Source organism: Melanostigma gelatinosum (genome assembly GCF_949748355.1).
Source record: "Melanostigma gelatinosum genome assembly, chromosome: 8".
Taxonomy (NCBI): Eukaryota; Metazoa; Chordata; class Actinopteri; order Perciformes; family Zoarcidae; genus Melanostigma; species Melanostigma gelatinosum.
The window spans coordinates 11,099,965-11,124,067 of record NC_136641.1 but is presented as its reverse complement, the minus strand read 5'-3'; the positions used below and the strand labels follow the sequence as shown (position 1 = coordinate 11,124,067).

At 43.1% G+C, this 24,103-nt stretch overlaps 2 protein-coding genes across 3 annotated transcripts; one reads left to right on the top strand and one right to left on the bottom strand.

The window, feature by feature from the left end:
- Positions 1-1,021: 1,021 nt before the first annotated feature.
- mbd6 (methyl-CpG binding domain protein 6) lies at positions 1,022-15,135 on the bottom strand. The gene is made up of 12 exons (XM_079273449.1): positions 15,022-15,135; positions 13,968-14,128; positions 12,903-13,005; positions 12,079-12,250; positions 7,956-10,313; positions 6,478-7,484; positions 5,938-6,046; positions 5,622-5,767; positions 4,357-5,124; positions 4,111-4,163; positions 3,898-3,964; positions 1,022-2,852 (listed from the first exon to the last, which is right to left on the bottom strand). The coding sequence occupies exons 2-12, from the start codon at positions 14,102-14,104 to the stop codon at positions 2,781-2,783; spliced, it is 4,992 nt and encodes a 1,663-aa protein (XP_079129575.1). The 5' UTR covers positions 14,105-14,128; positions 15,022-15,135; the 3' UTR covers positions 1,022-2,780.
- A 2,550-nt stretch (positions 15,136-17,685) lies between these two features.
- Positions 17,686-24,103, top strand: stac3 (SH3 and cysteine rich domain 3). Of its 2 annotated transcripts, XM_079274221.1 has the most exons (13): positions 17,686-17,997; positions 18,975-19,015; positions 19,541-19,619; positions 19,971-20,124; positions 20,264-20,361; positions 20,497-20,557; positions 20,719-20,816; positions 21,039-21,111; positions 21,266-21,315; positions 21,773-21,855; positions 22,027-22,078; positions 22,226-22,363; positions 22,449-24,103. In XM_079274221.1, exons 2-13 carry the CDS (start codon positions 19,008-19,010, stop codon positions 22,554-22,556), a joined length of 1,002 nt encoding a protein of 333 aa, XP_079130347.1. In that variant the 5' UTR covers positions 17,686-17,997; positions 18,975-19,007; the 3' UTR covers positions 22,557-24,103. The 2 variants fall into 2 exon arrangements, with proteins under 2 accessions (XP_079130347.1, XP_079130348.1); XM_079274222.1 differs by lacking the exons at positions 17,686-17,997; positions 18,975-19,015; positions 19,541-19,619 and adding an exon at positions 19,720-19,846.

The following is a 24,103-nucleotide window of genomic DNA, read 5'->3' as shown; positions in this document are numbered from 1 at the left end:
GAAGGGCAGCGAGGTAAAGCTGCTGATGATCGGCCTGCGTTGGACGCTACAGCGCCCTCTATCGGGCACATAAAGGAAGGGCGTGGTCTGCATCCGTCTCTGTAAAGTGGTACCCACACAGCCTCGGCATCATCTCCCTCACAGATCAGGCGGAAACCAGAGCCCCGTGTTGCAGCGTCACATCCTTACAGAGATCAAGGATACCTTCATTCCCTTGTGTAAAGCGGCAGCCAGGCCCGATGATGCAGTGAGTCATCTTCAGAGTCATATTGGCCCCTCTCCGATGCCACACTGTATTTCTTGGAAGGTATAAGACACCATTATGGGAAGGCAGCGGAGATTATTGATTAAAAGATGAGTTTAGGCCTCATTTTAGGCTCCTTGAAGGAGCATCAGTGTCTGGTCAGACTGGGATGCAGCACAATGTTAAAACTGAAAAACACATCAGCATGCCCTTTAAATAAATACTTCTTATATGAGCCAACAAATGAGTTCCACCAAGGCCACACACCTCTGTAAACTCATATTAAATAATTCTGGATATTTATCTGCACCAACATGTAGACAATTGTGGGGTATTGTGCCAGATTAATTAATTTAAGGACACTTTTAATTAATACATTTTTCTTAAAAGTATTTTTAAGATATTTTGATTAACGACAAATAAACATCTTCCTTCACTGGAGGTAATACACTTGGATTTGCTGATTTACTGAAGGTCAACAACAATGCACAAATAATCTGTAACTTTAACCCCGTCTTTATAAGAATATTGTGGAGTTGACACTTGACTGGGACACATAAACCCTCTCAATGGGACTTCTTTGGAGTACGTTTTGAAATATGTACATTGACAGTAATTTAGCAGGTATGAGACTTCCATTTGAAGCTATCAAACTAACATTTTTTTGTATTAACAGCCTACGATGTTTCACGCATGTTCATTATAATCCTTCACAACGTGTGAGGCTAATCCGGATACCTATAAACGTGTTTTCACTGAAGAGAAATCAACACAAGGTACATTTTCTGTAAATAGTTTAATATTAAATAAAAAAAGACTCCAATATAAAAAAAGAAAGCTACAGTCCACAATTTAATCGTCTTTTTAAACATAAGTATTGAAAGCAAGGGGTAGAATGAGAAAAATACTTAATTACAATTCCCAGACAAATTCACAATTCATTGTTTTCGCTCGTCTCTTTCTCCAACAATATAAAATCAAAATAAAACACATTAACTGTACATATGTACAAATCTCCAAGTGTAGAAATTGCATAATCTGCTTTCTTTTTCACTTTCTTTATTTATTTATTTTTTAAATACAGCAAGAGACGCCAGTACTCTTGGGGCAGGGCAGTGTGTGGAGGAGAGCTCAAAGAGTGACACGAGGAGGCAGAGGGAAGAAATGACTCCAAATCCACAGTAATACACAGACTCCAAAGATCTACGTAAGACGTCACCGTTCACTGTGTTTCACTTATCCAGCCGTTCGTTCAACCAATCAAATGACATACTGTTCTGTAATTTGTATGACCTCGGGATTCCTGCATAATATTCAATATCTTTTCCAGACATTTATCTCCCCGCTGAGGAGTGGACGTTTGGGTGAGGTGTGAGATCGATGGATACTAAATGTTCTCCATCACACCACAGCTTTGTGTAACTCTTCACCGTGACAAATGACAGCATGTGAAGTGCAAGTGGGTTTGCCGAAATGCGGCACATGATGCTCAAAGTTTTTCTGAGTTGTTCCACATTTATTGTGGACCTTGCAAACGTTAAAAAACCGGTTGTTTTCAGATTCACTCTGTGAACATGTCGGGGTATCCGGACGCATTTCATGACACGAGTCAAAAGTTCTACAAAAGAAACTTTAAAATAATGTTTTCTCAGTTAAGAACATCATTGGTGACCACGAGGGAGCGTCTCACGGGACACGTGGAATTACGTTAAAGCGGTACTTTCTGTGTGGCTGATGTAAACGGACTCATGAAACCTGATACGGTGAACATTATTTCCTTGGCTTGTCCCATATAAAAGATATTCTATACTTTGACAGAAAAGAAAACTCAAGTCTGTTCCTTCTTATATTCTCTTGCGGCACCTTCTGAAAACCCTTCAAAACATTTCCTTGAAATACAACCACCGTGTGTCTCTGCGGAGAACCCTTTGAGGGTCCCGTTCAATGAGAACGACTTCCACTAACGGTCGGACAGTGAGGGGCTCAGCTGTAGCACCGTGGTCCGACACACACTCGGACGCATAAAAAGACACACACACACACATCCACACACGTACAGACACACTTTCAACAGAGAGCATCGTTCAAGTAGTTGGGCTTCATCCTGACTCAGTTGTACACTGATGAGAAGAAAACACGACTCTTGTTTCTTGTGTTTTCTCATTGATATAATTCTAACAACAACCATATTTAACAGATCTCTGATCATAATGTCAAGCAACCATTATGTCGTGAACTAGACCCTAAGAGAAGAACTAAGTGAAAGAGTATCCACACAATTTCTCTTCAATATTTTTTTTTTCTTTTACACATTTTCATAAATTAACGTTTCAGACTAGATCTCTCTCCTATGTGTTTTTCATAGCGGTTGCCATAACAATGGTTGACATGATAACGGCATAATATTAGTGCAGTTGAACTAAAAAAATAAAAATAAACGACGGGTCTAAACATTGGTGGAGAGATGGAGGGAAAGGTGAGACGCCTGGCCGCCTTCCATTGGTGAACAGCTGTGACTTCCAGCTCCCTCCACCGATCACTGCCTCTGAGACCTGGCGCCTCGTCGCCTCCTGCCGCGGACCGACCTCTCGGGCTTCAGCAGTGCTGTCTGGAGCGGGACAGAGACAGAAATTACAGTCACATCAGCATTATCTGCTTCCCTCTGTGTGATGGAATGACTTCGCCACCGCAGTCAGAACTGCACCATCATTCCCAGTACGGAACAAAATGATTCCTCTTCACATCTAGCATTTTGTTTCCTTCACAGGGTTGTAAGAGTACGGTGTATGAGACACAATACTAACCCTCTAACGTCTGAGTCAACATGGACAAGAAGTCCGAAAAAAAAATGTACATACAATGGTATGACAACCCGGCAGCTCAATCTGCTGACGAAGAGAATGTGGTATTATTAAAAGCTCACCTAAAAAAGGCTTGTTTTCTCAAATGCTGTTTTTTGCTTGAATGTCATTTCGTTTTTTTATCTCGAAAAGATTTTCTATGACTCTTTTTTTTAATGACATTTGTTTGTGCTGCGCTGTAATTGCTGTGGTGCAAGTAAAGCACGCAAATGAAAACTCTTTCTCTGTTACTTGTGTATTTGAATCATACAAAGGGAGTTAAAGCAGCTATTTGATGATGCGTTAAATACTCTTGGTACTCTAAATGCTAACGGCAGCATGCTCACAATAACTATGCTAACGCTTAGCAGGTATGTTTACCATGTTCATCACCTCTTGGCTGATCAAACGTTCTGCAGGCATTTGGTCAAATACCAAAGTATGGAACAGATTTAAAAAAAATGTTGTCCTGATGATGGCGCTAAATGAAAAAATAAGGGATACCCAACATTATAGCAATTCCTCCTGAAGGGGAACATGAATGTCTGGACCAAATTCCATGATAATCCATTCAACGGTTGAGAAGACATTTCATTCAAAACCACAAATGTGAACCTCATGGTCATGCTGGAGGAAAAGTCATTGAGTCAGGCGATAACGTGGATAAAAGAATCCAGACTGTTGGAAAGTACCAGTAACATTGCAGTGAACAACAACTGGAGAAGAAACAGAACGTACTTTAAGGTAATAAAAAGTGTGAGGTAATAGAGAACTAGTGCTTCTGATAATTAAACCAATACATCAGAGTCTTACCGTGGCCTTGGTTTCCTCTAGTGCTGTAACATCCATGTCTCTGAAGTCTTCCAACACATTCTGTAGCCTGATCGGCAAAGTAAGAAACACATTAACACACAATACACCCAAATATACCTGATACAGTCGTTATGCAACATCTTTGATTCATCACAGTGCACGGTCTCAAGACCGACGCCACTAGGAAGGTCACTGGAAAACAAGAACACTTACGTTTGTTTCCTTTTCCTTCCTCTTCTGGCTCCACCCACTGCTCCCGCTTGATCCTGAGAGGTAAAAACCATAGTAAAAATGCAGTCATTGGAGTTAATCACAACGCCACATTCCTCTTTTAGACAGTCTTTGGCCCATACCGTGCTACATTCTGGTGTCTCAGCAGGATAGTTATGCAGTCCCACTTTGTGATATAAAATCTTGTTTTCTTAAGTGTAAAGGAATCATGGAGACCCAGGCACTCACCCTTCCCTGTTCGGTGCGCAGCAGCGTCCCAGCGGTCTCCTCATTGGGCCTCCCACTGCATCCATCCCTGGGACTGAGGTACCCCGCATGGGTAAGATGCCCCTGCCTGTCTACCCCCGCCTCCACATAGGGGCACACAGCCGCAGCAGGCCCTGTGCAGTCCGTCTTAGCCTCCTCAAAGTACATGGATGGCAGAGGAGGCTCTGGGTGGGTGTGTCCCTCTACCATCACCGGTTTCCTTTGTAAAGGTGACGTAGGCCCGTCGTCAGTGGGTTTGGGCGTCCCTTGGGCTGGGGAATGGGCTGCTGCTTCCAAGCTGAGTCGGGATAAGTCTGGGTTGCGGAGGGAACAGGCCCGACGTGGGCTGAGGGAGATTGGGGCACTTGCCTGGGGCAGAGTTTGAATAGGGGTGGACGGGGTATGGTGTTCCACGGGGAAAGAAACCGGTGGTAAGGCACAGAAGGGTGATGTGGGGTCAGACGGCCCCATGTGGGCCCTGCCTTCCTGCTCTTTAGCACTGACTTGAAGGAAGGAGGTATAAATGGTGTCCATGAAAGAGGTGTAAGGATCGATAACAGACCTGCCCTCAGATACCCGATGTGGGGGTGGGCTGTGTTCTCGGGCCGGGGCTGAAACTGGAGCTGGAAGAGGACTGGGTACTACTTCGGGAGCCATCTGACTGGCTGGAATGTCTTCCTGTCGGGCAGGACTTTGTGTTTCCTGCAATGACATTGGCTTGTCTCCTTCTGAGGGTGGTGCAAGGTTTAGCTGGAGGAAAAATAAATGAAAAAGGTTCAGGCAATCATTGAAATCACAGCTGTAGGCGGTGGTTTTTTTCATTAGCTACTTGATCCAAATACTTAAAAGTCAGAGTTCAAAACTATTTCGTTTATGGCGTATAAATACAAATTAAATACAAGTTAACTAGGAGAATGGGACTCCTAAAACGGCTGTGACGCAATCCGATAAAGAGAAGACGTCTCACTCTGTTGGACTCTCAGTCCACTCGCGGTTGTAAAGTGGTGTTACAGAGCGGAGGAGTGCACAGACCAGCTGAGCGAGCACTTTAACCCGTCAAAAGCCAAGTATGATATATGTCCATCATCTAGTTACTCACAGAATACAATTGAGGTAGCAACAGCTGTAAAGCCTGCCACTGGTGATGTTCGTTATTTTAACCGGCAATAGCAACAGTCAGCGCCGGCTAAAGATGAGAAGCTGTCTCCTGAATGGTTTATCCACTGAGCTACAGGCCAGGTACATACCTGTAGGTTGTTAAGCAAGTTGATAGCTCCATCAGGACCGTGCAGCAGAGGCATGCCCAAAGCAGAGGTCTGGACTGAAGGGAGGAGGATGGAACCTGCTCCAATCCCCAACAAGTTGTGGAGTCCTGTGATGCCAGAAAGATCTCCTACAAAGATGTGTCATAGTTGCACTGATTTAATGGCTTACTGATACAGACTATCTGCAATGTTTCAAGCATTAATACTCACAACTGTCGGTAGTTTTTGCTGGTATAATTGAATTTATTCCAAACATACGGAGTGTAATTCTTTAGAAAGAAGTGTTACACCAACTCACCTAATACAGCAGAGTGAAGCAGAGTGGGCAGTAACTGTTGGAGGATGGGGTTGTCTTTGCCTTGCAGACAGAGGGGGATGAGGGTGTCAAGACCAGCGTCAGTCGGTACCTTTGAGAAGAGAGTGCAGTAGAGGACCGAAGAGGAGTTTAGTTTCAGGAAAACAAATTACAAAAGAGCTAAACAAAGACAAAAATAAAAAAAGGTAGAGATGGGGGTCAGAGAAATGCAGACTGGCAAGACGCAGACAAATTCTTTACATTTGTATAAATGCAAATGTAAAAAATGTTTGCAAAAACATGTGCATTCACACCTGCAGTACATTACGATGGACGGGCTGTAACCAACCCAAAACAGGAAGATAATTTAGGGAAAACCATATTTTAGCTGTAAAGGAAAACGGTTGATGGGTTTGTGAGGAAAATAAGTTAAACTAACGCGGGGAGAAACAATGGAGCAGTCAAGGAAATGAGCTCATAGGTTTTTCTCGGGAAACTACGGCGAGCTCAGAGGAAATAACTATAAGAGGTAGGGGAGCCTACCTGAGGTTGGGTATGTTGGGTTTGCTGTGCAGAAGCTAATTGGGTGTGGGGAGACTGGTGGAGCTCGGCAGAACTCAGGGCAGCAGAGAGCAAGGCAGGGCTGAGGGGCAGGAAGGCTGTGTGGGGATGAGGAAGAGAGGCAGACAGGAGCAGAGACTGTAGGGCCTGGATGGTGCCCTCAGCTCCTGGGGGAAGAGAGAGAAGGCCTTGGGCGACCTCCAAGAGCCCTGCGCCCGATAGGGCTGAAGGATCCAGGAGACCAGAGGTCTTATCCAGGGTGAGGCCTTCCAATGTGGTGGTGATGTGTTGTGGCTGCTGGAGAGGAACGTCCAAGCTCACCTGGCTCAACTGACCCAGCCCAGACAGAGGTAACAAAGGCGCCTGATGTTGACCGAGTAACAAGGAGGCCATGATCAGAGCCTGAAGGCTAGCTTTTTCTGTGAGCCCTAAATCAGCCTCCTGTCCTGGGGTAGGGGTTGAGGCTGAAGGTGGGAGTGGATTCAGCAGGCCCAAAAGGTTCAGCGGCAGCTCCCCTTGTGCACCGCTCAACAAAGGCAACAAGGGAAACAGAGGACTGTTGTTTAACTGCTTCTGTTGTTGATCCTGGTTCTGCTGCTGTGTCTCTTGTTGGTGTATCAGTAACTGCTGCTGCTGCTCCGATTGCTGCTGCTCTGCAAGAGTCTGTTGTGGTGCAGTGGCAGGATGTATCTGTGCATGTAGCCCTCCCAACCACAGCCCCCCTAGGGGCAACGAAGCCAGGACTGCTGGGTCCAGGAGGGACGGTAGACCTCCTGTGGATGACAGCAACTGAAGCAGCTGCTCTTGGTTCATGAAGGGGAAGGCCTCTGCCAGAGGTAAGGGAGAGGTTGAGTCACCCACAGCTGAAGGTGTATGAGGACTGTGATTATCCCCGAGACGAGAGGAGATAGCTGGCCTGGGGCTCGTGGCTACTGGAGGTTTGGTCGCTATGGAGCCCTTCGGGTACACACATCTAGACTCATCTGGCCCTGTGGGAGAGACATGAATCATTTACATCTGTTCAGGCTGACTTATCAATCAGTAAACACATTATACACAAGGGGCCTGAGCTGGGCAGTTTGCTGTGTTTTATCTGGTGGTTGACTCGGGTACGTAATACTTAGCTTTACATTTACAAGATAGCAAACGCACACCAATAAACACATGCACACACGTCAACACCCAAAGAGGGTGAACCACGAGTACAGATGTGTATCCCTTGCCCTCAACCATCCTAAGAGCTACGATCAACCATAAAGCCTGATTTAAAAAACTTGACACAGTTCATATCAAACAGACTTGAATGAGCTGAAGTTGAGAGTATCTTGATGTCTATGTGGGTGCATTTTCAGCATATTGCAAAGCTCTACAAGCCATGTTACATCACTATGTATTAGAATATTATGGTTGTATGTTCAAGACAAAAAAAAAAGCACACTTCAGACTTTAAATATCTTCACCTGCAGCGGGATTTCCTTGAGACGACATCACAACATCAGTGGTATGGTCAGAGGGGCTGCCCTCCCCCTGGGGTACGGTGGAAGATGCTGCGAGAAGGGCCAGGACATGGTTGCTAAGATCGAGAGGCTTCGGGGAGCTGGATATAGAAACACAGCCTTGAGAATGACTCAGGTCCACTGATGAATTGATGCTGTTACTACCAATCTCTGTGCTCTGTGGTGACCTTTCCTGCGAAACAGAGTCAACTGTGAAAATGTGATTCTCAGTTGCTTGATGCTTGTCTGGAGTCTGGAACGTATGCCGAGATGGGCTGCAGCTGTTGTGTAAAGCTAAATTGGAGTTGGGCAGTGTTGAATGTCTCAGTAGAGGACTTGATTTAGTAGACTGAGGACGCGTTGGAGACGGCACCGACCTGAACTGGGAGGAAGTCGGGGGAGGAGAAAGCGGCTGAAGCGCAGACGGTAGAGGATTAGTGTTACTGGTTCGGCACGGCGACCGAGTCTGTGAGTGCCTGACGTTAGAATGAGAGGCGGGAGAAGAGGGCGACTGTCTGGGGCTCTGCTTATTAGTGTGTCCACCTCCTTCGTGAGAAACAGATCCTGGCTGAGCTGAAGCAGAGCTGGATGCTGAGGCCTGCGCGTTCTGCACACTGAGCAGGCGCAACAGAGCAGACAGAGGCTGAGTAGGAGGATCCAAGCCAAGAGGTGCATGTGTCTGGCCTGTAGTGAAATCCAGAGCCTCAGTTTGTCTAGGAGGCCTGGAAAGGTGTGCCATCTGTCGAGAAACAGGGAGCCTTGGCGTCTGCCCGGGGAGAAGAAGATGATGATGATGGTTTTCTAACATGACAGCATTCTGGTTCTGCACAGCTGAGGTAGAGGAGGAGTGCGAGGAGGTGGGGAAGGAAGAGGAAGAGGAGGACAGGTTGATAACTGTGTCTCCTGGTGGGGTCTTCTGCGGCCCATTAGCCAGCTGCTGGGTGTCTCTTAGAATGCTGAGCACTGTGGGAGATCGTCGTTGCCTCTTCCTGTGCGACGCATTGCGCTCTATTGTGGGAGGTAGGTGGGGCAAGGAGGCAGCCAGGGACTGGGCCAGAGAGTGGGATGGGGGGAAAAGGACGGAGGGATGGGGAGGCCTAGTAGAAGCTTTGGAGGAGGGAGGGTGGCTACTATGTAAAGTGCTGTTTGTTACCTTGGATGACTGTTGCTGCTGTCCGTCTTTCAGAACCTCCAGAGAAGCGGGCAAGCTCACCAGGTTGCTGGCCACCTTTGAGCCCTGGCCTTGGGTTATCTGGTTGGCCAGCTGAGCCTTGGCAGCCGCAGAGAGCAGGCTACTCGCAGGGAAAGAAGTTGGGTTCGACAGCTTTCCCTGATGGCTGTGATGTTGGTTCAGAAACGGCCCCAGAGGTAAACTAGAAGTCCCTGCGGAGTTCAACCCAAACCCTGGTGGAATCGGACTCATGGTACTCTTTGAGGGCTTTGAGGAGGGAGCATTAGGGTTGCTACTGCTTTGGTTGGTCAGTAAGGAAAGGTTAGTAGGGAGTAGGAGGTGGTGGTTATTAGTGCTGCTGTTGCCTGAGTTCTTAAACTGCTCCAAGATGTCTTCCAGCTTGTACTTAGGGAAGTGGGGGCTGGGGTTTGAGGAGCCACCGGGGAGAGGGGAGTGTGGAGAGGAAGAGGTGGATTTCCTCCTCTGAGGCAAGTTACTTCCCATCAGTCCTCCTCCCGCCGCGGTTGAGCCTCCTCCCTGATCAGAGAGAGGGGAAGGAGAGGCTGAAGGGTTGCGGGACCGCTGGTGAGGAGACACACAGTTCATGTTATGAACAGAGGGAGAGAGGGAGGGAGCCGGAGAGAGGGGGGAGCCTCCCACAATGACACCATGAGGGTGATGAGCGTGAATCTGTGCTCCTCTTCCTCCTCCGCCCATGCTCATAGGGGAAGAGGGGGGAGGCGTAGAGAGGGGCCCTAGCCGAGGAGAACCCGGAGTCTCTGGGGTTTTGGGAGTTCTTTGACCTTGAGATGTGGGGGTGCGAGGTGATCTCTGGGCAGGGCAGTACGCTGGGAATGAGGAGGTGGAGGAGGAGCTGGAGGAGGCAGGAATAGGAGGAGGATTTTGAAGCCGTCTAAAAGCATCTAGGGGTTGGTGAGAGTTTGTGCCTGTGTGAAGGACAAGGGAGGAACCATTGTACGGGTAAATAAAGTGGTGGGAGGATTTGGGGCTGGCAGAGGGGTTGATATGGAGGTTGCTGTGGGGTCGAGCTGGGACCGGATGGAGTTTGGGATGGTAAACGCTACGGTCCTCTTCTTCCCGATCCACAAGTATTCGCTTTGGATTACGGCTGTCCACTCCGCTGCTCATCTCTGAAAGTGGACACACAGACGCATATGGGTTATGGTGAAGTCGCTTTCCCTGCTTTCAAAGCAGATCTTGCGTAAAGTCTACAAACTAAATACTGAGAATTTAAATTCTGATTGAAACCGTTTAACATATTCAGTAACGATACTTTGATATTTTAACACTTCTGTGCACTATGGTGGATGTGTGTTCTCTGAAAGCACATGATGGAAAAAAACAACCAAATAATTAAAAGGCAGTTGACATGCATAATGTGTCAAAATATAAATACAGATGACGACGGATTGACAGGACCACAAAGACAGTACTATTCTGCTGAGCACCGTAAAACTATGGACCTGTTCAAATACACTGTTCGGTATAAACTGCAGCAAGACAACAAATCTGAGCAAACAAAGTGTCCACGAAACGCCCCCTAATCCTTTTTGCTGAATATCTTCTGTCTTCTTTTAATTCCGCGTGGCTGACAGCTGCTGCCCTGACCAGCACTCGTCGTTTTAATCCCACACACACCTGCTCCCGCAGGATTTCCAACCATCACTGACTGCTCTGACAAGATACCCCATCCCACTCCCGCCTACTCCTGTAGGGATTCGGATCACACACACAACATCCAAAATGTTTCTGGCCCTTTTTACAGGGAAATAAGACACATTTAGCTCTTTCAGTTCCTATTGCTTCAAGCTAAATCCATAAAAGTGTATTCAAAAAATGGATATGGAGCATGTCACCATTTTTCAGATAACTAATGTTGATTACCATATCAGAGACACAACCCAGATGGTTAAAGTGTACAACTTCCAAGGAGAGAGAGAGAGAGAGAGAGAGAAAGGAAATGGGAGACAAGACAGCGAGGGAGAAACTAAACGGAAACATCTGAATCTGTCCTCTGAAGGCATGTGGTTTACTGAAGGACAATGAATTTTCATTAGTGGTGTAACGGACCACTGTTGATCCGTACGGCTACCCCCCCTCACGGTTTGGCACGCATGTGAACCGCAGATGAATAACACAGTTTAACGTTAACCATCACAGTGTGAAATAATGTTTTCCTGGCGATCATTATCCGCCGACATGCAGTAAAATATGCGATCAGGACATCGGCATTTATGCTTTATGCCTATCTCTGATAATGTTACATTGTAAACAACCAATCCGTGTTTAAATTGACAGGAGAAGAGCGAAAGTTACGTTCAGTTACATTATGATGCGTTCAGGCTCTGTTCAGTGAAAACGAGTACTGTGCGAAAGTAAATTATAACGTATGATGAACAATGATCGGCAAAAAAACGCCATCAGGGATCTCTAAAAGTTAGATTTTCTCCCTTTTTTCTCTTTTGTGCTGATCCGATCCATGACGCGATCCAAACCGTGAGTTTTATGATCCACTAATGTACATGCATGGTTAAGCCCCATAATAACAGCCTCTCATCAATTATATATTATCTCAAATTCATCCCCATTACAATGTTGTTACTGATTAAGCGCTCCCACACAGAGTGAATTTGTGTTGGGTCCTGCGGGACTTGTGAGCTCATAGTCCCATAAGAGCCCTCTCCATGAGGCGAGTACTACACACACAGCACACTCAACCCAATATCAAAACTATGTAAATCAATCCAACACACCTGAACTAGAGAAACCTGAACAATAATGATGATGCTGATTAGTATCCGTTTAGGAAATCAGAAATTTGTATAGAAAGGCTATTATATAATAATAGATTAGTTTGTGTTTGAATAGTACACAGGCACAGGAGTCAAACTTTACCTGGATGATGAAGGTTGGCGAAGGGCAGCTGTGAGGCCTGCATACTCCGACACAGAGCAGCCATTGCTACCACTTTCCTGCGGTGGTTACACAGTTTGGTCATGTCCTGCTCTGCTTTGCCTAATGGCTGGCTGTGCTGCTCCACCTTCACTCCCACAGTGAAGCTGAAAACCTGCAGGACACCAGACAAAAGAGGATTGGAGAGAACTCTTTGCATAATGAGAGAAATCTGAGCAAGATCTTTGCGAAACATTTCACCAAACGTATGACCGTTAAGGGCACCAGTGAGGGTATTTTACACTTATAATATGCACACAAGGATTGTTGCTTATTGCAGACAAAGTGCACTCACATGTTTTATGAAGAAAAGGTCAGCCATGATTCTACACAGTTGGACAAACTTAACTCAAAAAGTTAGTCATAGATATTTAATCCAACACGTGTGGGGATGTCACATGCCTGCATCTTCCAGTGCTGCCAATGAGTACAGACTCTTTGAATATTTATGCAAACACAATGCCTGATATTTGAAGCTTGTTTAAGAGACGCTTTCTACCGCAATATCAAAACACATCGCGATAAACAAAGCAGCGTGTATTGACATCCTGCGTGTCCGAACAAACGACGCTAACCCACCACAGTGGTCAAGTGAGTATGAAGAGGCTCAGAAGTCATCACCATGCTTTTATAAATACAAGTTCACATTCAAGTGTCACAGACTTTACTACATCGAAAAACTCAAAAGTCACGATAATATCTGGATACACTGTACACTGAATGTATTTTGTCTGTGTCCACCCTGACCACACACAAACTGGCTTTACCTTATTGACGATGAGCGGACACTCAAGACCACATTTGCAGGTGCCATCAGTCAACAGATAGGTCTTCACCTCGTCCAGAGAGCATAGAGCAATGCCACTGGGACTATAAACAGAAGACGGGGACCAACTGTAAGAGAAAACTCAAAGCAAACTCTAAATAGATACGAACAAAGATATGTTCAAAGAAAAACTACGTTTTAAGCTCAGCACACCCATTTTAGCCCAGGTAACAATTTAGAATTTAGAAATGTAAATAAAATCCTCTTAGATTTGGGAAATCTTAATTAACACAGATTATGTGACGCCACCCCAAAACGTTCAGCATACATCAAGTATTACAAGAGAAGACAAATCTTTAAAATTGAACAAAGTTTAGTAAAATGACCAGATTCTGCAGCGGTGAAAACATAAACCTGTATTATACACCGTAGGAGTTTATTTGAATGTGATCACAGTTTCCTGTCGCCAAGTCATCTAGTTGGACTTAAGCTGTTTATACATTATATTATCAATTCAATTCAATTCAATTCATTTTTGTATAGCCCAAAATCACAAATTACAAATTTGCCTCAGAGGGCTTTACAATATGTACACGTTTGACATCTTCTTGTCCCGGGACCCTCACATCGGAACAGGAAAAACTCCCCAAAAACCCCTTTAACGGGGAGGAAAGAGGAAGAAACCTGTGGGAGAGCAATAGAGGAGGGATCCCTCTCCCAGGATGGACAGACGTGCAATGATGTCATGTGTAGAACAGGATAGTAAATTTATCAAGCTTTTCTCCATTTGACTGGCTTGAATAGTAGAAAGAACTGTCTTCAGAGAACCACGGGTCCTAAACAATTTCATATTTTCGACACTTAAAAAGATCCAAGCCACTGTTCAAAACAAAATGTGGTGCAAAACCAGCATTCCCGTTTCTCCAGATTAAATGATACACATACATTAACATTCATCCATGCATGTATACATTAATAAGCAGTCACATTGAATCAATGTCTTCAAATATGAATAATCAGCAGCAATAAGTCTGCATGTGCTTTCTGTTCAACTGGACCAACCTACCTGACATAGATCACCTGCCCGCCCTCCACTCTCCTCTGCCAGCCGATGGGGACGTGTATTGCAGTGGTGTGGACCCCGTCCTTGTCCCCGCTGACCCCGTCCTTGTCCCCGCTGACAGTCTCACTGCCTCCCATCATTTTGTAGCTGTGGCCTGCCAGCACCTTGGGAAAAGCAGCAAAAGTGTTGATACATCTTTTCTTTACATGCAAGTGGAATTTGTTTAAAGACCCCAGGGGTTTGCTTTAAATCATTACATATACATTTTGTAATTTATTGTTCTGTTCTATTTGAAAAGTAATTTTCTTCAATGTCGATATCTTCATTTTTAAAGTTACGTACTAAGACATCTTACAGTGTCAGGAGTATTCAAAAACAAAATGTATAGTCGGTATCACATTTCAATAATAATTTTGTAATGACACTTTACCAGAGCTTTAAAATAGTCAAGGCAAATGTATCTGTATGGCCTAAAGGATCACAAGAATACTAATAATAATACTAGTTCATATTAATACTTTGAAAAATGTATCAGTGTCTTTTGTCGCACCTCACTGCGAGTCTCTAAATAAGTTAACACATGGATGCATGCATAAAATGGATGAACAAATGTCTTTGCTGGGAAGTCTTCAGGATATCAGTGTTATAACCTGCATGCTAAATGTGTGGGCCACGTTCAACTGACTGGTACACGTCAGCATAAAACATCAAATAATACAGAGTGTGACCATGATGACGTCAGCCTAGGTTTACCAGAATATTGAAGGATGCTGTACAATAAGGGCTGCTAATTAAATGTATTGCACTATGCCAGTCAATGTAAGTTACTGAGACTCTACTTTCCATCTGTCCTCAAAGAGGTCTGGCAAAGTGGCTAACACGTACTTCTTTATTTTGTGTGCTCCTGACAATTCAAGCGAGTGTGGTCTCGAACATTTTTAACCCAAAATATGGTATAAACACATCACCACAGGGTGAGGCCACAGCAAACGAAAAACAGATTTGATGTCAGGGTAAAGTAACCAAGAATAGAACAACTGAAGCACATTAAGCATACCTTGTCATCTTTGAGAAGCCAGGATCCGTTTTGGCTAGGGTATCCACTGTCCAATGTACATACTGGTGGGTTAGAAGCACACAGACTGCCAGTAAAACCTGACTTGATGCCCAGAACACCTGGATGGGCAGATCCTGAATTTAGAGGATGATTCTTGGAGATGAAACGCTTCAGTTCACATCAGAGTAGGGTCTAGGATGAAGATAAAGAGCCTGTAAAGAAAGGTGGAGGTGTATTACGTAATGTGACAGGGGCGACCAAGGTGATAAACTATTCCCTGCAAGTGATGAGATCAAAGCGTATTTTTAAAAGAAAAGGATCACATCTGATGCATTGCTCTCTCAAAAGGAATACAACTTCACAGCAAGCTGCGGCTACTTTGAAGTGGGAGGGTGTGTTTGGATAGGCCCGTGGTTTACTAGATGTTTAGCTAACGTTACAAAATGAGCAGCTGCCCTTGCAACAAACAACATACACGCTAACAAGCAAGCAATATGAAAATAACTTAAAATACAATCTTGGTGTAAATCGTAGTTGCGCTTAGTCGACAGATCTGCAGTATGCAGCCATGGTGCAACATCTCACCAACTACACGACTGATACAAGGCAGGCTAGCAGCTAGGCTAACAGCTAAGCTAGTAAGCTACCCTACTTTGTACTATGTTGTCGTGACAGCTGTCAGGGGCACAAAACACTCCGATGTAAAACTCTTGCTCGTTAGCTACGGTTACAGGAAACGAGCGAGACACAATACTGATTTGTAAATAAAAAACTCTTTGAATTTGGTCAGATTGCACTTACTTATTGACAGCCGTTAGCTAACGTTAATGTTAGCAGGACCTATCAACCTTTTCTCTACGTCAACCTCTCTGTGTTGGCGAAGTTTTGGAGTCTTCGCTTTTCTGGCTCGCGGGAGAATCAAGAGTTAGCTGGTTAGCTAACAGACTAACTTAACCAGAGAATGTTTTGAAAACGGCCGATACTTTAATAAATGACCGTAAAATATAAGAACGCCATCATTCAACCCGCCTATTAACGCGATCAATCAGCGCTCAGCGTTTATGTAACGTCTGCCAGTCCGATTTAAAAACAAAGGGCAATAACGCTTCATTTTACTGCGCCTGGGGTTTGGGGGCTAACGCTACCAGCTAGGCTAGCAGAGCTAACGTTAACTGACTGAATTTACTTGATTCTGTAGGGTCCCAACAAGACTGAAGGCTGTCCCGCTCCCGGTGCACACTTATCCAGCCGCTGTTTTGGTCTCTCTTTTGCTAAACCGTCTAGCATTCAATTGTATTCCGACAACCATTAGCGATCCATGTAATCCCAAATTCACAGTTTCCCACTGTTTTTTTTTTCTACAGATTCCGAGAAAAAAAAATAATGGAGTTGTCTGTTGCGCATGCGCATTCAGCGCTCAGGGAGTATTGTACCCAACATGCAACGGGACCTTTGTAGTGTTCCAGACAGATCAATGCAGAGCTCCTTGATAGAGGACAGAATAATAACAGGCCCGTGATACGCGCCTGCTGTTCACAATAATTGGTCATACGACATACCCAATTATATACCCACGTTTTTAAAGTGTTCTATTTGTTAATGCATATCATATTCATCTCTGCTTATAAGAGTGCTCCTTCATTCCCTGATTATCCCAAATAATTCCACCATGTATAGGCTAAATTCATTTTGATTTTATATAGAAAAGTCTGTCGAGGCAGTAAAGTTATTGCCTTGTGTGTGTGTTTGTTGGTGTCTGGGCATACTATGATTTTGGTTGAAGACAAGACTGAAATAGACAATTTAGCAAAGCAGGCAACTGCCTGGCCCCCAACAGTGAGGGAGCCCAGAGCCTTCAGGTTCACCACATGGCTATTAGTCTGCAGTCATTAAATTATTTACAAATGTGTTTGGTGATGCTTTATGTAGGCCTACAATTGAAGCACAATATAAACTGAAATAACAAAGGCCATCAAGTGACATCTGAATCAATACTCTTGTAGAAGGGGCCCTCAAGACTGAGTAAATAAGTAGCCTGTATCAATTCAGTTTATACTGATCTTACATGGTGCAAATTCCTACATATATGTGCACCTTATTAAGTCACCAAAATGTAATTTCTAGTCATTAAACTAATTCATACACACTGCACAGAAGGTGGGGGAAAGGGGTGTTAAGGAAAGACCCTTGTTTGACCCGAGACACCTGGCTGGTTAATCTGGACCTGATTTTGGTGACCTGATAATGTTCCCTCTAGCACCACCACCAGGACAAACCTTCAACTTTCAAGTGAATCATTAGTTGTAAACACACAACATTTGTGGGACAATTTAATGCTCCTAACAAATATAAACATTTGTTTTTTAGATTTTTTAAGACCCAATGACCCCCCTAAAACCTCTAAAGACCATCGTCAGGGTCACTGGGACTTACAGGGGACTTAAAAAGTGATGTAAATGATCAAATAAAAAGTTCAACAAAAAGGTGACACACAGGTTTGTGCATTGTTCTTGGTCTCCAATCGATAAAAGTATAAGGAAAGTGAGCAGTATGGAAACAGAGGGAGAGAAAAGTATCTGATTTCTCTTCGTCATCGGCACTCACACTGAGGTTCCCAGCTGTTGCAAACAGTCAGTTTGACTCATGAGTGCTCAGCCTAGCATGCACACCAATACACATACAAGCATGCACAAAATCATACAAAAGTACACAAAAACAAGACATAAGTGTCTCACCAGAGCCTGAAATTACCTTGGAAATCACCTAAAAAAAGCTATAAAGGGAATAAACTTTGTGAAAGTTGACACATAATTCTGAGGGCCACGAGTGAGGAGGCACATTGGTCGGCTGGTTTCTGACCCACTGGTTGTCGAGCGCTCCAGTCATCGGCAGCAGGTGAAGGACTCGTTCACAGAGAGATTTACCCACACTGGATGTTGTCGTTTCTTCTCTGAGCTGCGTGAATCTTGACAAAAGGTATGTTCCAGTTTGAAGTTTGAGTTATTCCATTACAAAATGTGTTTACATGTCAAAAGCATGTGAGTCAGTTTAATCAATTTCATTTCAGCAAGGTAGTAACATAAAGCTTTGAAATACTAGTTAAATAACCAGCCATATGTTGTTGCCTATTCACAAAAACAGATTTTTATTGCCGTCATACTTTTGAGAATTTTGCTCTTCTTTCCCTGACTGGCAGAGGCACCTGTGATGAGATTGAATTCCACAACCCGAAAATAGTTTGGGTAAAAGTGGACAAGGGCACTTGTACAGTGTGTGTCTCTGCCAGTAGCTTGATGTAACTTTTTTTGGTGAATACAGACACAAGAATACATCCTGTTTGTGTCACGCTAAATACAATGTTATTTCATTCTGTTGCGTCTCAATGAACACTTAGAAATATGCACATTTGACTCGTGCTACTTTTTTTTTTACCAACTATGCCATATAACAATTGACATAGTTAAACACAGACTTGTGGGCACATTATTTGAGGATTAATAGAAAAAGAAGTTTAGCTCTTTAATATGGGAGTCTACTTCCCTCATCTCTCAAACCAGTTTTAAACAAACGTCAACAGAAGTTTTAATCACAAACTGTTCTTGTAACAGTCTGTAACAATTTTGTCATGTCTTGATGCCTTTTTTTAATCGTACGATTATACAGTATCTGTGTCTGTTTATCCTCTTCTGTTGATGTGTGGACTAGTTTTCATTCTGTAATTTATTGTTTTGTTTTTATTGTATGTATAAAATCAACATGCACTCAACGTTTAACTTTGCCGCCTTCTTGGCCAGATCATCATTGTTAAAGAGATTTTATATCAATTGGTTTTATCTAATTAAATAAAGGTTAATCCATTATCCCGCTGATCTGCTTGACTTGTTGCAAAACTCCTCACAATCAGGTGCTTCAGAAAAAACTAACAACCTCTATATGTATATTTATCTTTCTAGGTGGGGCAGTAGTGACTTTATCCACCAAACAACATGGACCAGTGAGTATATATCCTGTAATAAGTTCAATTACCACAATACAAATTGAATGCTTGCCCTACTTTTCCTTCCATCAAGTCTCCATTCAAATTCTCGTGAGCTAAATGTTACAACAGTCAAGAGTGAAAAGCACAAAAGCTTCCGAACCAACGTAATCTTTCTACAGTATATTAAAATACAATAGTGATGAAGCAGCGACATGTTCATTTGAAAAAATGTGTCATAGGAGTCTCCCAGAATAAATAATCAAGACTCAACTATTTCGAGGTGGAATGGTAATTTGATATCGGCACAAAGCATGTCGGTTACATCAGGTCACTCCGTGAGGTTGTCCTGTGGAAACATTTTGAACCCAAACTTTAAAATGTCCTATTTAAGCTTTACATGTTTGAAAACAAAAGAGAGGGAAACTTTTCACAGGAAGGTAATGATATGTAGCTATATATGCTATGTTAATGCTATGTAGATCTAACTCATGGCTTTGTGTTTCTTGTGTTTGTGTTTGTGTGTGTGTGTGTGTGTGTCAGGGAGGATGACAAAAACTCTGTTGATATCCATGACAACCCTCCAGCTCCTGAAAACGTAGTGAGAGAGGAAGGAGACACTGTGAGTGACAGGACCACGTCAACCCCCCACTATTAGCAGTGCCATTCCCGGGCTGGTTTAAAATAGCCCCCAGCTGGGACAGGAACGCAGTGCAGCGTCAATTGGAGAAATAAGAGCCTTGACTCAAGTCGTTCTGTCTTTTGCCACCCGAAGGCTGATATGTGAGGGACGTATAGGGTTAGAAAACACTTTAAAGTAAAGGATGAAGCTGAACTGTGTAAATGACTGTGAGTGCACATCTTTAGAATACTTCACTGCAGCTACAGTCAAATCCAATTGAAGGGTATTTTTCTTTTCTTTCAAAACGTTGCCCTTGTGTGGTGTTTTTAAAATAACCTTTTGTGTGTCCAGGTCTATTTTATATATGACGAGGAGGTGGAGGTGGAGGAGAAGGAACCAGAACCTCCTCCTCCTGTACTCCGGATCAACGACAAACCCCACAAGTTCAAGGACCACTATTGCAAAAAACCCAAGTTCTGTGACGTCTGCGCTCGCATGATAGTCTGTATGTATTGGTAATTATGTCAAGAAAATATACACACAAAACGTCAACAAATTATGCTGTCTTATACATGTCATTTATTTTCTACATATAATGCTTAATATTGGCTTACGCTATTGCTGTCCCAATGTTTATTTTTCAGTGAACAACAAGTTTGCTCTGAGGTGTAGAAACTGCAAGACCAACATCCACCATTCATGTCAGTCCTATGTCGAGTTCCAGAAGTGCTTCGGCAAAATTGTGAGTCCTATTCCCTCTCTATAAAGAGCAATGCCACGTATACATATTCCCATGACCTTGCCCCTGGTGAGACAGATATTCATCACTAAAATGGTTGGAAATAGTGAAACAACATGCTATGTTTGTTTCCTGCAGCCACCTGGCTTCAGAAGGGCCTACAGCTCCCCGCTGTACACCAGCGACATACCAGATCCAAGTGAGTCCGCCGAATACCAATATGTGTCATGAGCGTCTAGGTTGCTTAACCTTTCTATTCAGTTTTGTTTGTGAAAGAGTGCAGCCCATTTGTGAAAGTGTGTAATCTAGTTAGCAGCACTTTCATTTAATAATCTGGCCAACTACTTTGTCCGTAACCAGACAACCCGAACCGGAACGACCCCGTCTTTGACACCCTGCGGGTCGGCGTCATTATGGCAAATAAGGAGCGCAAAAAGAATGAAAATGACAAGAAAAATGTGAGTGTGCAATAAATGGTTAATCCAACTGCAAAACCTAAAATCCTCAGATAAAAACTTCTACATGTCTTTCACTCATTCATTAAGTTTGCCTAACGCCAGTAGAGGAAATTCTTTAAGTAGGAATCTAGACATAACAGTATTAAAGCAAAATGAATGTTTTGAATGGATATGAAATGTGATATTTGTGTACAGTTGTGATAAACAGCTTTTTCCCTCTAGATGATGATGATGATGGAGGAAGAAGAAGAGGAGAACAACAAACAGCCCAAAGAGAATGAGGAAGGAGGAGAAGGTAACATGTTCTCCTCTGCGCTAAAAAGACTCATTCATGAAAATAAGAATTTGTGCATATTTCTAGATCCAAAATAAAATGTATCGAAATCAAAATACTACATGTGGAAAAAAAACATTAAAAAGACGATGTCCGATGTCCGATGTTCCTACAGGAAAACCTGATGATAAGAAGGAGAAAGGAGGAGACAAAGCAGATGAAAAGGTGAGAAACATGTTCACTAAACAATTACAATTTTGAGCATTTCCTTTTTTATGATACTTTAAACTTCTACTCCACTACATCTCAGAGGGAAACATTGTAGGTTCTAATATATTATTTTAATTTATCAATCAGGTTGGTATAATTATTGAAATGACAAATACATCAATGCCCAGTAACATATATATTATTCTGAAATGGGCTAGTCTTTAAACTGAGTTGCTTTTGATATTTTAAGTATATTTTGATTCTAATATTTTTGTACTTTTACTAGTTTTTTGAATAAAGAACTTTTACTTGTAACACAGTGCTACTTTTACTCAAGTAAAAGTTCTAAATACTGACTAAAAGTAAACTAAAAGTACTGCCCTGGTCCACCAGCTGTATTACTGTATGTGCACATGTGTTCATTATAAATCTGTTGTCATGTGCAGTAGCATCAGTGCTGTTTTGTCAACAGAGCAAGGGTACATTCTCCCAGACCCACTACTACCTGGCTCTCTACCGCTTCAAGGCCATAGAGAAAGACGACCTCGACTTCCAGTATGTTTGAAAGACACATATAATGCCCAACATGCAGTTATTACAAACAGTATATATAGCATGGCCTATTCAAACCTACCCTCATTTTCAGTACACTTTTTTTAAACTGTAATGTATTTGTTGACTAAAAAAGCAATGATTAATGAAATGTATTGTGTGTTTGTGTATTAGTCCTGGGGATCGGATCACAGTACTGGATGACTCCAATGAAGAGTGGTGGAGGGTGAGTTGAACTTCATCATCTCTTGATTATTTTAGCTTCCACCTTTAAATCCGCTGTCTGCAGTCAACCACTTAAAGTCGTGTGCTTCTTTTTGTTCTAATTTCTTGTGGCGGATGAACTCAAAGTCTGTTCTCGCTCTATTTTTAGGGAAAGATGGGGGAGAAGTCGGGCTACTTCCCCACCAACTACCTCATAAAAGTGCGTGCATCGGAAAGAGTTTTCAAGGTGCTACGTTCCTTTGTAGGAAACAGAGAGATGGGGCAAATCACACTGAAGAAAGATCAGGTATAACTGCACTAATGTGAGCAACTTTCCAAGTTTGTTTTCATGCATGGTCAATCTGCAAAGGACTTATCACGGTGTGTTTCAGATTGTTGTAAAGAAAGGAGATGAGAAAGGCGGCTACTTGAAGGTCAGCACTGGACGCAAGCTGGGCTACTTCCCTGCTGATCTGCTGGAGGAGATCACTGTGACATAAAAACAACAACAACAACAACATGCACTGAAAGAGCACGCAACACACTTTCAACATGAGCACAAAGTAGAGATGTTCTGGAGATCAGACTGATCTTTCAGCAATTTTCTATGTTTGATACCTAAAGAAGTATCAAAATTGTGTCTGCAACGGCAGAACTGTATTTTGCTGTGATTTATTTGTGACTTTAACACAAAGTAAAAGCAGGAGAGATGATTGATGCGTACATTAATAAGTTGAAAGAGACAATCAGATGATGTATTGGCTTTGTCGTGACTAGCATGGTAATACAAATGCTTAGATGCTTTAAGTTACCTGCTGATTATAGCCAGCATCAAAGAGAAGTAGAGACAACCTGTAGAGCCTTGCACACGGTCATAAATCAATGCATTAGTTGATATGAAGGCAGACAATTAACATTGAAGATTGAACAAATACATCAATGTATTTCGAAATCAATTTCACCGTGTTTTAAAGTGAGGGTCCGAGGGGATCATACCCTTGATAAACAAGCTGTTTTGATGCTTTTTATTGCACTTTCCATTTTTATGAAAAGTTTGAAAATCCCGTCAACATCACAAACGCTTGTACAAATTGATTCAACTGACACAGAAGCAGATGAACCTGAATGAGAAACAAAAAGGAAATATTTTCGATTACTCTAATAAACCATATTAATTATTAAATTAATTAAACCATATTTTTAGTTTCGGCAACCAAATGCTGATGCTTGGTTGCCAGCCTGGTAACCACTTTTAAAAGTTAGTGTTGAGCCCTGCATCATCAATGACTTTGTTTTAATTGGTTGGCTGCTCATTGAGTTTAGTTACCAGAGGAGGTTGAGGGTTAGAGGCAGTGGTGGGCCGTCAGGGCCAGCTAAGCCTTCTCTGCTGGCCTAAACAGAATCACAAAGTTATAGCTATTTCATAATTTACAATTTTTTCACAAATACACTACATGTATTATAATTTTTTTTCCCATGAGCTTATTTTCTCATTGCACAGCTCCTGTCTTCCTCTGTTGCTCTGCTTCCAGCACAGCTTGTTTTAAGGAGAGCTTTTATCCAATCAGATTCAGCCCCTATGTCTCTATGTAAGAGAGGCCCGATGCCCGCTAGAGAGCCTTTGCAGTTCCAGTAAATGGGGACGATATTGTTGATTGTCATAGTCTTCAGCCAATCAGATCTTTAGTTTGACATGTTGGGCGTATTCTTTGACGTGCCACTGCTACCCAGGTAGCCTGCTAAGTACGTCAGCATCAACGTGCGCCGTGATTGGTCAGTGGGCCAGCGTGTGACGAATGTGAAATTGAAGGAAGCTGGCAGAAGTTAGTTGGAGTAGTAAGAGTTCAAATTGCAAGATATGGAGCGTTTGTTTTTGTACATCTGCAGTAACGTTACTGCTGTTCATTTGTCTGTCGTGTCGTTTTCATGAATAATATTTGAATGGCTCGTGCTCTTGTGTGGTGGAATGCGTGGATCCGCTGCAGTGTTGCTGGATTGATGTGTCATGCTTTGTTGTCATGTGAATATATGTGACTGGTTCTTATGA